Source organism: Sander vitreus, chromosome 20 (genome assembly GCF_031162955.1).
Source record: "Sander vitreus isolate 19-12246 chromosome 20, sanVit1, whole genome shotgun sequence".
Taxonomy (NCBI): Eukaryota; Metazoa; Chordata; class Actinopteri; order Perciformes; family Percidae; genus Sander; species Sander vitreus.
Window position 1 is genome coordinate 654,845 of NC_135874.1, and position 17,070 is coordinate 671,914.

The 17,070-nt window shown below is 40.6% G+C and overlaps 1 protein-coding gene across 1 annotated transcript in view; it reads left to right on the forward strand.

The window, feature by feature from the left end:
• setd3 (SET domain containing 3, actin histidine methyltransferase) overlaps positions 1–17,070 on the forward strand; it is a 50,923-nt gene that overhangs the window by 22,910 nt on the left and 10,943 nt on the right. The window contains exons 7-11 of the mRNA XM_078276804.1: positions 6,835–6,893; positions 8,143–8,257; positions 8,375–8,449; positions 10,838–11,004; positions 13,080–13,165. Coding sequence (XP_078132930.1) covers positions 6,835–6,893; positions 8,143–8,257; positions 8,375–8,449; positions 10,838–11,004; positions 13,080–13,165 — 502 coding nt within the window. The remainder of the gene's footprint in view (positions 1–6,834; positions 6,894–8,142; positions 8,258–8,374; positions 8,450–10,837; positions 11,005–13,079; positions 13,166–17,070) is intronic.

Genomic DNA, 17,070 nt, shown 5'->3' on the forward strand with positions numbered 1-17,070 from the left:
CCTTTTATAACACTGTAAAGTGGTTCTGAGTGTTCTAAAAATTATTAAGTGGCCATGGTTTCATCTAAAGTAGGTTCATCTTTGATACATCTTCTTACACACACACACACACACACACACACACACACACACACACACACTTACTCTCTCACCTCCTCATAGAGCCCCTCGCTCTGCCCCCACCTCCCTCCTCCTCAGATGACCGGGCTGGAAATTTAGCCTGTCACATTGGCTTTGAATTGAATTGACCTGAATGTACCTTCCTCAAAAGCCCTTCTCGCTCTCTATTTCTACCCCCCATCTCCACCTCCCTGTCCTCTGTCTGTCCAGTGTGTTGGATGTATGATCAGCCACACAGACTGATACATGCTGATGTATACAGACAGGCAAAACCACTACTGACATGTCCCCAAACACAGAGATGTGTTCTTGCATGTAAACACTTCCCAACCTACAGTACATTACCATATGGGTAGCACGTTATCACCTGTATTTCAGGTCTTTAGTGTTATCATTTAAGTTTTCTACCAGAAAATACACTACCTGGCTTCTTTGTTATTCCCAGTATGCAGTGGGGTGAGTGTGTTTACCGATCAGGTGTTGTCTTTCTAAATGTGTCAGAGATCAATCTACAACGACAGTGCAGTGACGTCTATGTGGATGTGACCCAGCGCCATTGCTGAAGTACATCCTCAGTTTTCTATCAGATCTATAGCCTACTATTATATACGGTAGCACCCGAAATGTTTTACTTCGCTACTACATATACTAAACATGGAACGACGATCGAACCAAGATAATGATATAACAGAGTAAATGTTATAAATAGAGCATACATTCTCATTTAGGCATTTGGTTAGTATTGTAAAGCAGGGGCGCATTGAGGTGGTTCGCCTGTTACTCCCGTTATTTTCCTTTTCCAAATAGGTGAGAAACGTCAGGAGAAATGCCAGGAGTTGAGTTTAAATTAAAACAAAATGATGACTGTTAACTGCATTCTAAATTAATCAAAGAACACTAGGCCACGTTGCCTCCTAATATGACCGGTTGCAATGCGGACAAACAATGTAGCATTTAAAATAATAATAATATATTTAATATATAAAAAGAATTAATATAATAATAATATTTAATTAATTAAATCATTATAATACTGATCCCTTCTTCTGGCGTGGCAACAATATGCTTCTGTAAGTTTGACATCTGTATTCATTCCAAACTTAATGCCATCTCTCTCATTTTCCAGAAGTGGGTTAGGGATTAGGTTGAATAGTTGAAAAATGTTGCCCCTTCCATGATGTTTAGGCCAGATCTTTTGATGGTTTCACATTTTGTTAGTGACTCCCCTCTCACACTCCGCTCTCCCAAAAAACTCAAGATGAGATAAACAACAATCAAAATGGAAAATAAATGAAAGATGTTTATTGGACTCAGAGGGTGTATTATCCTTAAATGAAAGGAAAGGACGTTAGCCACGGAGCTATCGACAACTTTAGCACAGGCCCACTAACTTAAGGTAGGTTGACCTTTTTAAGGTGGACCAGCTATTATCATTTGCAGCTAAGCACTCTAAAAACCCTGCTGTGGACACCCATAGGTAAAGGCTACTGTTGAAGCAGTTAATGATACTGTATGTATAGTAGTAAAACACAGCTGTAAAATTATAGAATGTGTCTTCATAGGAAACGTTTTAATTGTTGACTGATACTGTACATTAAGTACTGCCAAGGTTTTTTGCGACCAAGAACGTACTAGACAGGGCATTTTACAATGTAAAAATAAGCTTGTCACTACACTACTTAAATGTTATCCTATCAGCTCCTTGAACTTGTGCATGATTCATCATAAAGCAAAATGTGAGTAGGGTATTGAGAACTCCCAAAATTCCACTTCCAAAGGAATCATTAAAACAAAACAAAAAAACGGTTCTGCTTATCGGTTCCTAAACGACTAGCCTAAACAGTGCAGCCGCCGTCTTTCTCTCAAAACCCCAACTACACACTCAACCCAGTCGTAAGTTTTTCTCCAAGATGCAATGAATGTTCTTTTGCATTTTAACTCATGTTGTTTATACTAACTGCTAGGGCTGAATGATTAATTGCATTTGCAATAATATCACGATATGTTAAAACGCGATTTCCTAATCGCAAAGGCTGCGATTTGGTCACGTGATTCGCGCTAACGCTACGCCGTACCTTAAGCCGATCATTCAAACAACTCTGAGTTGTAGTTTAAAATCTTTACAGCCATTTTAATAAAATGAAGGGTTTTATTCGGGCTCGAGTCAATACATGCAGTTCGGCATGCTGACAGACAGAGTTAAATCCTTCCATCCTTAAAGTCACCAGTGTTAACACTTTTTTGGCACAGGTACCTTCTTTCCGATCTCAACAGGGAGAAAATGATTCTCTTAGTCGTTTTCTTGCAATGCCTAGTCTAAGTATCCTTTAGGCAGGGCAGGGCACTGTCTATTGTGTGTTCAGCCAAATTACCCACTCTTTGCAGAGCCTTGCTGTCCTGTTCAGTGCTGTTTCCCTACCAGGCAGTGATGTTCCCTGTCAGGACGCTGTCAATAATGCAGGAGTAGAAATTTCTCACTATTTGAAAGGGGTTCCCGGAATTTCCTCAGGCATCTAAGTGAAGTCTAAGCCTCTGCCTTGTCTTTCTCACCAGTCAGTATGTAGCTTTCTTGGTGTTCACATGCTTGACAGCCCTCCTGACATCATGCTCAGAAAGTGAGTTGGGTGTGAGAGCTGCACCTACCCATCCATTAACCTCTGCTGCAGCTGTTTTTGCTTGTTGGCTCAAAGGAGCATCAAATGTGTTCAGCTTACTTGCTATAGACGCATCAGCACTTGACAAGGAGGAGGGGGTGGGCTTGTAAACTGTCAAAGTTCTTTGACCTTGCCACATGCTTTTGGGATTGCCCTCCTTGCCGGCCTACAGTGCATGTGTTTATGCCATCCCGGATGATTCTGGTAATCCATGGTTTCTGGTTTTGGAATGATTTAACTATAGTTTTGGGAATGGTTGCTTTTGTTGTTTTACAAATTAAATCTACCACAGACTCCTTGAACTATTGAAGTCATCAGTAGTGTCCTGGAACGTGCTCCAGATGTGTAGTGCAGACTGTAGGGCTTCCTCTGATTGGCTTGACCATTTCCTGACCTGATGTGTAATTGGGGTCATGCACCATAGTTTGTTAACTTAGTTTGACCTCAGCAAGAGGGCCGCATGGTCGCTACTACTGAATGCAGGTAGCGATTCCGCTCTAGAACTGTCTAAATGGCATTTATCATTGATCCAGAGTGTTTATTCCAGTCAATATATTGATTGAGACAGGCATAACCTGCTGAAGGTTAGCCTAATTTAGGTCTCTAGCAACAATGAACGCAGCGACGTGACTATCAGTTGGGAGCAGTTCAGGATCCAAGCAAGGGCAAGTGGGGGTGTAGGAAATAGGGAAGGGGCCATTACATTTCTGGGTGTGATATAGGACCACACAATCAACTGGAAACCTCATATAAGATATGTGAAAGAAGTGATTTACTCCCAAGTAGTCCTGCATTGCCAGATCTATCTCAACAGTTGTGCGGAGGAAGGTCTTGTTAGTCCACACAACATTCCTGGATAGAAAAAAACGTGCTCTGGTTTACTTGCATTTCTTTAAACCAATCCCAATAGTCTTGGACGGCACTAAGCGCCAGACGCAGCAACGGTGCCTGGGGAAGGAACTTGTTTTGGTTAAACATATTTGGAATTAAAATGGCTGTTAAGTGTGTGACAAGAATTTTTCTCAATAAAAACGAGAAATACAGTTCTATTGTCGGTTCTAGCTCGGAGGATGTTTTCCAAATCAACCGCAGTTTAGAATGCCAACACAAAGAGGAAGGTGAGGGACATCCAGCCGAAAAATGAGGGACATCCGGCAGAACCTCTGGCGGCAACGGAATCCCCATCCCGTAAATCAAACGTAACAAACTCCCGAATAACGTACAAAAATGTTTTCAGACAGAGCGGGCTGAGGGGACATGAGCCTGGACCCGAGTACACTTGATCCAAAAGTCCAGTATGTTTGATCAGTGTGAACATTGTGTACAGTACCCGAATCCATTTGAAAAGGTGGTCTCAAGTAAGGTTGTACTCTGACAGTAAACAGCTGTAGGCGATCATAGCGGAATAGAAAACCTGCAGAGAACATTGTGCACGGCTGACTTGTGTGCTTACAGATCCTTTTCATCTTGCCCATAGTGCCTGAATAAAATAAAATGTATTGACTTGCACAACATCGAGGAACTGCTAAGCATAACCAAAATTCGTTATTTTCCACGGTATCTGGTTCTTGTCATTTTAGAATAAATTGTAATTTGGAACCGGGTTTCAGTTCTCAACCTTATACAAAACTCAACAAAAAATCTATAGTATAAGTATTCATAGGGACCACCTGACATCACAGTGCTTTGTCGCCGCCATTTTTGTGTCCGGTCACAGCTACAAGACTCATATCTATGTACGAGATGGATACACGAAACACACAAGTACAATATGCCTGGCATATGCTGTGCTGTTGGCCATAGTAACATTCGTAAAAGAAACCCCAGACTTCAATTTTATTCCCTCCCAAAGGATAAAGTTTGTCTGCAAACTCACAGCAACAGAGACAATTTCTGGTCCCTGTTTAGTCAGCCAGCCAACTAGCCAACTAAAGCTAACGTTAGCTTTTAGGGATCGTAGGATTTCCCAAACTGAATAAATACTGCACATATAAACACAAAACTGCCTGCTAGCTCAATCATGTTGTAAGATATCTTAAAAATAAATAAATACATATTTTTTTTAATGGATATATATATTTAGCTACTATACGTCCACGAACTTCAGGCATCAGAGACGATTTCTGGTCCCTGTTTAACGTTAGTCAGCCAGTCAATTGAGCTACCGTTAGCTTTAGGGCTGAACGATAATTCGTTCTCAAATCGAAATTGCAATTTGAAAGAATGCGATTAGCTAAACGTGAAGACCGCAATTAATCGACTGTGCAATATTAAGTTGAATGTTTGGTGTAACGTTTTCTATTCCTCTTTTTATTATATTGACTGTTTTTTTTATAAGATAAATGCTGGAACAATGTTCCATATCACAGATTACTTTATTTAACTTTATCGTAGAAGGTGCAATATGTAGATGCTGCTATTGAACTGAGGCGTATCAGAAATGGCAGTTTACAGGAAAGTACTGATATTTTTAATTGGAATTGTTTTTTTATTATTATAATTTTAGCTTTTGTGTTAAATGTTCTGTTTGACTGTTCAGTGTTCCATGCTGAATAAAAGAAAAGCACTTATTGCTGGCAATTTATTTATTTTTATATATATATATATATATATATATATGGTTTGGTTTTGTATCATGTCATCTTTTTCACTACTCTAGAATTTTCAGGTGTCCGTGTATATTTTGTTCATTTGATTTTTCTTTCATAAATCGGTATTAAAAACAAACAAAAAACAAGTGGTTTGATTTTAAATGGAAATGGTTTTGAAAAAGGTATTTTTCCTTAGAAAATAAAAATGCTTTGATTTTCTATTACTATTTCATATAACAAAAAATAAAATCCCTAGAAAACATGAACGAGAAAAGGCCAGTTTTTTCATATTCTGAGACCGGATGTTGTCATATAATAAAGCCTTCACAAATCTTAAAGTGTGTTTCAGACATCCTTAATGCTTTATCTAAAATGTTTAACATGCTTTTACAACAGTAAGGAGTTAAAAAAACCAGAGGATCACTCGCTCACCAATGTATGTATTTTTACCTCAACTGCCGAGTAGGACGCTGCAAATCGGAAGCTAACTTCAACGTTATGTTTCCTTTAAGATTCCCCTTCACTGCCGAATGCAAGTTCAGCATCGTCTCGGGGAGTGCCATCGATCTTGAGTTATTTTCAGCGCAAAATCTCACATTTCTTGCAGAAACTCCTCTTGCGCCCCCACTTTCCTGTGATATGCGCACAGATGACAGGCCTTGTTTCGCCATGTCTAAAATCGCATCAGAGTGGGGTTCCAAAACCATTTAAGCCTGGGCTAAAGCCACACTGGTACACTGGCAATTATACATTTTGGCAAACTCCAAAATATTTTGAATATTTTTTATTTATTTTGCTCATCCCTTTTGACCATAAAAAGGAAAAAACGCCTTGTTTTTAAGAGGTTTTGCCACCTCTCTTGTACTCTTTCTTAACCTGCTTTCCTTTTTACTTCTACTTTTCTATCTCTTTACTTAGTTCTCACTCTTTTCCCCCTCCTTTCATTTTGTTTCCCTCTGTCTCCTCCCTTTCTTCATTATGCATTCCAATGAACTCCTCTCTCTTCCTCTCATCTCTCTTCCTCACTCGCTCTCGCTCTCTCTCACTCTTGCTCTCCTGTTTAAGCTCAGGATCGTTTGCAAATGGCTCTGGTAGGTGGTGGCTGTGGCTTTAAATGGAGAAACCGGCGGCATTGACAGACTCGTACTCCCCAACACACACACACACAGAAACACACACCCCGTTTCAGGCCTAAATTGATGAGGCAGATTTATGACGGCTGCTGGCCACAACAAATTAAGTTGACAGTGATGTATGTGAGGGGGCGAGTGTCACACTGCAGTAACGGACCACCCACACACACATACATGCCTGCCCCAGTGGCGTCTACTCCTAGTCCTTCTTGTTAGGCTTCCCTGTCAGGCAGCCCCTCTCCAGCATACCTGCATAATGAAATTCCTCATTCTGATTTGTGTTTTTTTCTTCTCTCTCCCTTTTTCTATTCGACCACCTTCTTCCCTTCATCCCAGACCCATCCTGCTGCAAGCAAACTGCCCCTGAAGGACAGCTTCACATTTGAGGACTACAGGTGTGTGTGTGTGTGTGTGTGTGTGTGTGTGTGTGTGTGTGTGTGTGTACACAAACATTCTCAGGTAAAACCATCCATGTTTCAGCACTGCAATAGTAACCCTAGTCCTTTCTTACACCTGGTTGCCAATACACCAGATGTTGTTATTATCAATGAGGAGTCCAGTGAGGTGGACATTTTGGAGGTAGGCTGCACCTTTGATTCCAGCATGGAGGAGGCTTTCTACACCAAGGTAGTTAATTACCAACCACTCCTAAACACCATCTCAGAGCGAGGCTATAGGTGCAGACTACTCGTTTTCATATTTGGTAGCCTAGGACACACACAGGTTGGTATTAAGAGGGCTGCAACAACTTGGGATGTGCGTGCGTGCGTGCGTGCATAATGGGCCATCCTACATTTTTATGTATGTCGTTCCTATAAGAATATCTCCCTTAGAATATTTCTGGTTTATTTTAACTTAGGTCTTTTTTTCATAGGTTTGGCCATCATTCCTATTGGTAATAATAACATTGCACTCAATCGTCAGCTCACTTAGTGAGTGAAATGTTTACCACAACTTATGTAGCTAATGGCCAAAACTATAAACCATAACACCCAAGTAGTAATAAACCAGAACTGACTCTTCACCAAGTCCTGCACCTCAAACTCAGAATGGCCAATCATAGCATAGCATTGGACAACTATATCACTGCTCCATAGACTGTCATGCAATCGTTTTAGATTTTCTTCATTTTCAGGCTGGTTTTGTGGATTTTAAGTGGTTAAATGTTGTGCCTCGGCCATAGTGATACTTGTTACCTGGAAAGGTTTGGAAGAAGATCTGGTGATCTTTTTTTTAACTGGTTGTGACACTGAAAATGTGCAAAGTTTCACCTTAATTTCATTGTCTTTTTCTATCTTGATCGTCAGATGATGTGGTGGTTCACTTTTACAGCGTGCTCTGTAGGCTTTAGCTTCTATCTTTATCTTTTTAAGATAATGTTAGATAATTAGTAATATAATATTTCTTAAGGGAATGGCAAAGGACAATTCTTTTTGTTCGTCCTCCACTCTCCTTTTCATCCTCCTTCCTTCTCTCTCCATCCTCACTGAAACAAGGCTTCTCTCTGTTTGGCAATACCAATGTTAGATTCCATGACCTTCCTTTTCCTTTATGAAGCAAGAGCTTCTGTTGCCCAGGATGTCAGTGATGCCTGTAAATAACCTTCACTGTAACAGGCAGTGATTGGTTGATCATATGTGACAGGTGGGCAGTGTCCTCGGTGATGACCCGCCAGAACCAGATCCCCACTGAGGACGGCAGCCGGATTATTCTGGCCCTCATCCCCGTTTGGGACATGTGCAACCACACAAATGGACTGGTAAAGTATTTTTGTCACACTCACACACACCTAAAAACATTGTTATTTGATTAACATTGAAATGTTTTTATTGAGTGCTGGTAAAGGTTGAATTAGTAGGTTGTTGTTGATCTGCAGATCACCACTGGCTACAACCTGGAGGATGATCGCTGTGAATGTGTGGCACTGCAGGACTACAAGGAGAATGAACAGGTGAAGACGCTATTACTACTCATACATATATTATTACTACTACATACTCTACATATTTATTGTCTGGCGTTCTTCTCTCTGTCTGCACACACACACACACACACACCTCTTATCAATGCTATTAATGTTGGCAGCAAAGTAAAAGATGGAGAGACAGGTAAAAGTAGGCAGGTGAGAGAAACGACAGGAACGAATATGATTGGCATCAGCTCGACAGTGAGGGGATCCGACTTTCAGTGTTGGACCAGTGGAGGAATTTCCTTCCCTCTTGTCATGTTTTTATTTTTTGGGCTTTATTTTAATAAAATGGCTGAAGAGGAAAGGAGGGAGAGAGAGAGGGGACGACATGCAGCAAAGGGGCGCAGGTTGGACTTGAACCCAGGCCACTGCGTTAAAGTGCTCATATTATGAAAAAATTATTGTTATAGTTATTTTGTGTCTCTGGTGCTTCCACACGCATACAAACTTTGAAAAAAACCATCCATGCTGTTTAGAGTGAGATACGGTTTCTGAATGTGTCCTGGCCTTCAGTCTCCTGGTGAGCTGGTCAACATCTGCACGGCTTTCTACGTCACTAGCCGAGACGAGGGGCCTAGGAGGCTAACCGTTAGCATGCTAGCGCTAGCATGCTAGCTCGTTCTCAATGGCAAAACACTGCTACAACACACACGAAATCACCCTAATCTACAAAATAAATTGTATAGAACTACTTCCATGTCCCTGTTCTGCAGGTATTCCACGCCCTCGTTTAGAAGAAGTCTCCCGGCTAATCCTGCCTTGTACAGGCCGAAGTTGCTGAAACAGCTAGCTAGCTCATGTAATCCTTACCTAGCTACTGCGCATGTGCGACTGAAAACAAAGATCTTACGGAAGTTGAGAGGTCTCACTCTGTAGCTAAAACAGAGACCTGAACACAGGATTAAAAGAGGAGCTGCAGCAATGTGCAGTACAACAAAAATATGGTGTTTTTTGAAAATTAAACCATGTAAACCTATTCTGATACAATCTCAAATTACAATTATGAACCTGAAAATGAGCATAATATGGCCACTTTAAGGACTGCGCCTTAGTGTATGGGGCGCACGCTCAACCAGGGGATCCAGGGTGCCCCTCTTGTCTTATCCATCCTCTAAAAGGACACACTTTAAAAATTAGACAGTGTCATGTCAGTCTTATGCACACCCATTCAAATACATTTTCTTTTCTGCTTCACTACATATATTACAGTATATTTGACAGTTACAGTTTCCCATTAATATGATCCTTATATTCGTGGAACCATGGCCGTAGCCAAAATTCAGCTCATTAATTAAAGTCCCTACCACCCAAATTTAAGTCTCTGAAATTATTTGTACTAGTGCATTAAAAAAAAGAAACACTGGTGAAATTAACTCAGCGGAAGTATTAATTCCCAAATAGGCGAATTAGTCTCTTGCTTTGACAGAACCATCGTGGTTACAAAGAGTATAAAACGGAGACCTGTGACAGGTTCATAGTACTTTGGTAGTATACTATTGTGGCTCACATAATGACAGAAATGAATGGACCTCCTGGCTGAATTTCTTTTTTAATTATTGCTGCAGGCCGCACTTCGCTGCTGCTTTGAGTGTTTTCAGCAGAACCCACTGTAGACAACATGCTCAGCTCTGCAGAGCTTCAGAACTTTGTATCAGATTTCATAGATCTTTCAAGTAGTCTTTTCTAGGAAATTGAGGGTCAGGGTCAACGTCAACCCTTCCACCTCAGCGTGTGTTTTCAGGTGTTGGGGAGTACTACTGCATATGTGAAAAATCTCCAGAGGGAGCTGTGTGAAGTCTGATAAATGTTTCTAAGTGATGTCATTTGAGTCAGTCGTTGGTTGGGGCTGAAGACTACAAGTTTGGAAAAAAAAAAAAGAAGTGAGCTTACCAGACCTCCTGTAGCATGCTCCTCATCTTTGCTGCAGGCTAGAGGCTACATTAGCTGCTTCTAGCATAACCCATCCGAATCTCTGACCAAACTTTCGGCAGTCAAGTTGCATTGAGGGTCATGTAAGTGCCAGGTTTGGACAAAGAAGAACAATGTGTGGAATAAAAAAAAAGGGTTTATCTCTGATTCTGCTGCATCAATTTGAATCATTTTTTAAAAAACTATCCATTTGTTATAGGTGTGACATAAATCAGTGGAGTACTCCTTTAATAAAAACTAAAGCATGTGTTTTTAAAACAAAAAATTGATGACAATATAAATCATGCATAGCCAACACACGTAGTGACAGTGCCATAAGCCTGTAAATAACAGAAATGAAAGCTAAGCAAAGACCGTGTATGATTCAAAGGATCTTCAATAAAATAAACTGCCATCAATACAGGTGATGATAATGGTGTTGACGATTTATTCTCCATGTAGATCTACATCTTCTATGGCACAAGATCCAATGCCGAGTTTGTGATCCACAGCGGCTTCTTCTTCCAAGACAACGCCCACGACCGAGTGAAGATCAAGCTGGGCGTCAGTAAGAGTGAACGCCTCTACGCCATGAAGGCTGAGGTGCTGGCTCGAGCCGGCATTCCAGCGTATGTCCAATTCCTCTTTTTCTCACAACAGGGTGTCTAGGACAAACACTCCTCTTTCTTTCTACTTATCTACAAGTACAGTGTCTGCTCTCATTAGTAACTCATTCTGCAAACTCTGCTTGAAGCGTTACTCTAAAGCTTTTAATATGGGTCAAGGAGAGCTTCAGGCTCATGGCTAACTCAATGCAGCTTTCATATAGCCACAGTGCACTTTTGTCTTCCTATAATAGATATTTTAACCAATTAGGCCCCCCTTTGGCATAATTGAAACACATAAAATAAATGTTGCAGCAGGTTTCTTTTTCTTTTTTTTCTCCCCCACCCCACCAAGTATCAATTTACCATCCGCCCTAACACTTTCATCACCAAGAAGCTTAATCATTTTATCATTAGCCCCTTAATTGTATGCAGCATTCTCTTCTCTGCATTTTTAATCAGACGCCTTATAATCTCTTATTGATGACAGTCTAAATCTCAACAGTGGAAATTAAATGAAACGATCCCCGTTGTTGCAGTGGTGCTCTATTAAACTGACAGATATGCTTGGAGATCATTTTCAAAGGAAACGGCAACAGATTCAGGGTCGGGCCTCGTTGAGATTTTGAGCAGCTGCTATTATCCTACTCGTAAAAAGAGTACGATGATGATTTCTTAGTTTCTAAGTTTTTTTCAACTTAGAAATCACTCCTTCTGTCTCTACTTCATTTCTGTTTGAAAAGTGGTCACATTTGTGTATTAATTTGAAAATCTGTAATTAGCTCGTCTTCCTAAGTCTACAACAAAAAGTGTTCACTCTCCTGAGCTGGATGCTCAATTGCTGAAGCAGTGGACAGAGGGATAACTTAATAGGAGTGAGGAGGCAGCTCTAATGCGTTTGTGCGATGTAATAATGTCGACCCTGTGCTACTGATCGCCACATCGATCACTTTGGTGAAATAGGGGGGAAATATTGTCCTCTTCCAAATTACATCAGTGTGTAATGTTATGATGGGGAATGGATTTTTCTGAGTCCTGGATCACACTTGTTTCATATATTTTCTGTCACACCGGTGACTTTCACAATCACAAGAAATACTTCAAAGAGCAACATTAATATTGTTGTTTAGAGACACAAGAAAGAGAAGAGTTTCATTTGATAGAATCAGTTAATGTGCAGCAGAGGTGGTGTCCTCGGTTGTACATTTTTGTTAGTCGCTATTTTAAAAACTTGAAAAGCTTATTTGTGTGTAAAAGCTCCACATTTCAGATTTGTAGTTGTTTGCTTCTTTTTTTTTTATAGATGTACCCCAATGCAAAACACACATGAATATCTTCAGTATACAGTTGTTATTGTGTAGTATTTATATATATATATATATATATATATATATATATATATATATATAGTCGTCCATCTCATTTCAAACAGATAATTAAAAGAAACAGTTCACCATTTTGAGAAATATGCTTATTTTACTTTTTTCTAAGAGCTGGATGAGTATGGAGGATATATTTATTCATAATTCAAATTGAAAGTCCAAAAAGAAAATTAAGCGAGATCAAATTAAAAATATTATTATTTTACTACGCTACTAGGAAAAATCATGCCATAATTAATTAATTAATTAATTTAAAAAAGAAAAAGGAAACTTTTCCATTTCGATTTAACATTTGGTTTTTCGAAATGGAAAAGCCAAAGTTTAAATCCAAATGGAAAAGCCAAATGTTAAATCCACTTACTTTGGACCAAGCCAGGCTAGCTGTTTCCCACTGTGCCCACTCTTAGCTAACATAGGCTAACCATGTCCTGACTCCAGCTCTGTACTGAACACAGACATGAGATTGATTTCACTATTCTCATTTTACTCTCAAAAAGAAAAAGCAGGTAAGCCCATTTCTCGATATGTCGAACTATTCCTTTAAGGTTTGTCTGCAATTTTTTGCTGCTGTCATTACAGGCTGATTGTGCTATATGTGTAGCCTCTTATAACACAATCAGACATGTTTTATATGTAAACAGTGCACATATTTTATTTTTTTATTTCTTGGATGTGTTTAGTGATTCATTACTAATATTACCAATGTTTTGTTTTCAGGTCCTGTATCTTTGCTCTGCACTGTAATGAACCCCCCATTTCAGCCCAGCTCCTGGCCTTCCTCAGAGTCTTCTGCATGACAGAGGGTAAGACAATGAACAATACACACAGGCATGTCTGAACTGGAGGACATCTAACACACACACACACACACACACACACACACACACACACACACACACACACACACACACACTGTGAAAGCGTACTTTGAAACAAAATACGCCACAGTTTCCGACGCTCCTCCGAGACCGTTGTCAAGCGACTGCTTCCTCCGCACATCACTGGAGGGAAGTAGATGGAGGTATAGGAGAAGGAGAGGGAAAGAGCAAGGCCTGTCCAATCCTGAACTGGTTAATTGATCAAGGCAGGCCACCAGATGTGTAGAGGGAGCAATCCACCAGGGGATTTACAATATTCATCGACGTATGCGGAATGACACCGGTGTCATAAATCCCCAACCACACAAGGCCACATCCTCCTCTGTCACGGGACACATCTTCAGGAACACGCTTGATATATTATTCACATATTTTGCTCCATGTTCATTTTTAAAACGGCCCCTATGCCTTCGGATGCGTGTGTGCGAGGGCTGGGGGGTATCGTTGCGTGCGCGCGTGTGTATGTGTGTCGACATTACCTTAACAGTTGTGACATGATAGAATAGTGTGTACACATGACAGAAATGTAAATGTTAATCTTTACAATGTTCAGGATATAACCACACAGTGTTGGAATGTCAAGACTGGCTGGCTTAACAAATGTTTGGAACGGGCTGATTACTCGGCCTGTGGTATTACTGCTTGTAGAATTCTTCAAAACCAAATTGTACCCCAAAATGACTTACAGAAGGAGAGAGACTTAATTAACCCGACCCAGGGTGAGTCTGATGAAAACTGCTGTGTCTGCCTGGTTCAACTCTGAGATTTGAAGGAATAATCTCCGAGATTACGTTATGTTCTGCCAGCTCACAGCAATTTAATACAAGAGCAGGAAAAGAGTACCCCCCGCTGTTTTAAAGCGTTCTGCATGTGGCGTCTCCGTGTGATGTGCAGGTTACCTTCCCCCCAAACATGCCCACACATTTATACAGATATGCCTCGCTTTATAAGATAGATAGCCTGCCTATAAGTGGCATCACGCTCTGTCTGCACTTGTTGTCTGTATGTGTGGAATTCTGAAACGTCCTTAAATTCGGGAATTGTCGTTTGTTTATTCAAAGTCAAAGACAGTGATGGTGATGTTTGACATTTTAATCAGCAAAAACAACAGTCACCACCACTGACTAAAAAAGCCTGCAACATGAATATTTCTAGATTGCATTTTTGCAGCTTTGATAAGCAGGGGCTGCTGTTAGTCAGGTGGTAGAGCGGTCGTCTACACGGAAGGTCGGTGGTTCAATCCCTGGCCCTGCAGTCCCATGTCGAAATGGGAACTGTGCAAGACACTATACCCGGAATTGCTCCCGATGCTGCGCCATCGGTTGGTTAATGTGTGTGTGTGAATGTTTATCTGATGAGCAGGTGCATGGCAGCCTCGGCCACAGTGTATGAACGTGTGTGAATGGTTCCTGTGCTATGTGATATATATATATATATATATATATAAATAAATACAGTCCATTTACATAAGAGATTTGATAGCGAAAGAGTTTAGCATTTCTGGATATTTTTCCCGGCTTGGAACCAGATCCAAAATGGAACCAGGCATCTGTTCCCAGCTCTAGAGACAATACTGAGATGTGTGTAACATTACGTCACAAATATACTGAAAGCAGGGGAAAACTAGTAGCTAGTATCTCTTTGAGAAGTGTAAAACTTGCCCTGCCATCAACTCCAAAACATGTTATGCATGCTGTACTACATGGAGCATCTAAAATTCCTTGTCCTTACATTTAAACTGTTTAACAAGTTCCGATGGTAACGCAATTCACATCAAAAGTACATGCAAAAAACTTTAGTCTAGTCAAGAGAATCATCTGGAAGAGCTTTTAAACTGAACAAAAAGACTCTTTTTCTTAATCCATTTCTTGAGCTGCTTTTTAATGATCATTGATTTAGTTTAAAATGTAAGTAATAAAACCTGTTACTCAGAACGGGAAGTCCCTCTTTAGATGAAGTGTGTAGCTCTTAAAAGAGCCTTTTATTTGTGATTTAGGATCAGGTTTAACCCCCGAAGCCGTACAGGGTGCGGCACTGCCTCTTCAGAGTGCACACCACATCCATGGCGGTCACCGTCTGTGCCAATGACTTCGGGCCCTATCTTGTCTGGGTGCCCCCATGACCTGACCCCGGATAAGCGGATGAAGATGGATGGATGGTGTGAGTTAATTTTTTTGCCCAGTGCTTTAAGAGCTTGTTCAAAGGCTCAGCCTGGCCTATAGCATACTGCAGAATAAAACAATGTAACCGTTTCATACTGCATACTACTGATGAACACAGTATACAGTAGGTACTGCATACTGCTTACTGCAGTCGTCTGCAGTATGTAGTAGGCGATTTCGAAAACGGCAATGTCTTGTGCAGTGACGAAAAAAAATGCAGTCTCTCCCAGTTGTATTTCAGCCTGCACGATAACAACTCTTCCCAAATTATTCTTAATTTGTTTAATTCATTTGAGTGCAAATGCTTTGCTAATTAATGTAGCAACCCCCCCTACTCCAGCTAGACCCCACACTGAAACACATATCTCACTCAGCCGTCCTATGCGTTTCTTGCCAAAAATACCACATCATCTTTTAGTTTCTTTTAGGACTGGACATAACCTTCCTCCTCTTGATGGGATTCACCAGCCCATTAACATTCCAGGTGGAGAAACATATAGAGCTTAAGTTAGACAACTTCTGAGCCCATAACAAATACATCAATCAATCAATCAATCAATCAATCAAACTTTATTTATAGAGCACTTTAAAACAACCAAAGTGCTGTACAGAAGAATAAATAAAGACATTAAGTGCATAATTTACACAGGCATAAATACAAACAGAATACAAATAAAACAAGTTAAGAGACAATTGTCTCATAGTGGTGATTACTAAACACAACAAAATCTCAAATACTCACAGAACAGTCCATGTGCATTTGAACCTAAACAATGCACAGTCCAACTTCCCCAAAAGTCAATCTTGTGAAAACACGACGGTCCATGAGGTCAAGGTCAACTTTATTATCCCAAAAAATAGGGAAATTCTGCTGGTCAGGGTGCATATACACAAAGACGCATCAAAGAGTCATAAAAACAGATACAAATATAAATATTTATATACATATAAATATAATTTAATTTTCAATATGCCATTCCCCCCCTTCCATCCACCTAACAAACAAACACCCACATATGCACACACTGTATCCGATGATCTCAGAAATCTCGCCAGGATAGTTCTGGCTCTATTTCCAGCCCCAGGCTACTGGCTGGCGGTTCTATGTGCATGGTCAATGGTCATTCTCCCTCAATTTCCAGCAATTCCCGAATCAGCTCCCCCAAAAACTTTACTGCATCTTCTACTTCTTTGCCCTCGGGAATGCCCACAAAATGAACGTTATTGTGTTAGGATCGATTTTCAATTTTTCCATAGCATATCCACATCTCTTTTGCTAGCTGCTGGATTTTCCCATCTTTCTGTCTCGGTCGCCTTGAAATTTTCCACGCACTTCTCAACTGCATCCATTCTGGTGATTAGGGTGGAGAGTTTTGTCTAAACCCTCCAAATCGGATGCAATCTTCTCCAGTGCTGCAAAATGTTTCCCAATGTCTGCCGGCGTCACATTATCGGCCTGTTGCTCACCTACCCCGGACGCTACAACACCAAAATACAACAAACCACGTTCCAGCCAATCACCGACCAGATGGCATGGGGGATGGAACGTCAACAGAAGTGACGTCATGCAGGAACTCATAGTGCACCTTTTAATATTTCCACAAGCCGCTAGTTTTCTGACTTTTGACATTTTTGGGTTCCACATTTCTCCTCCAAGCTGAGCACAAA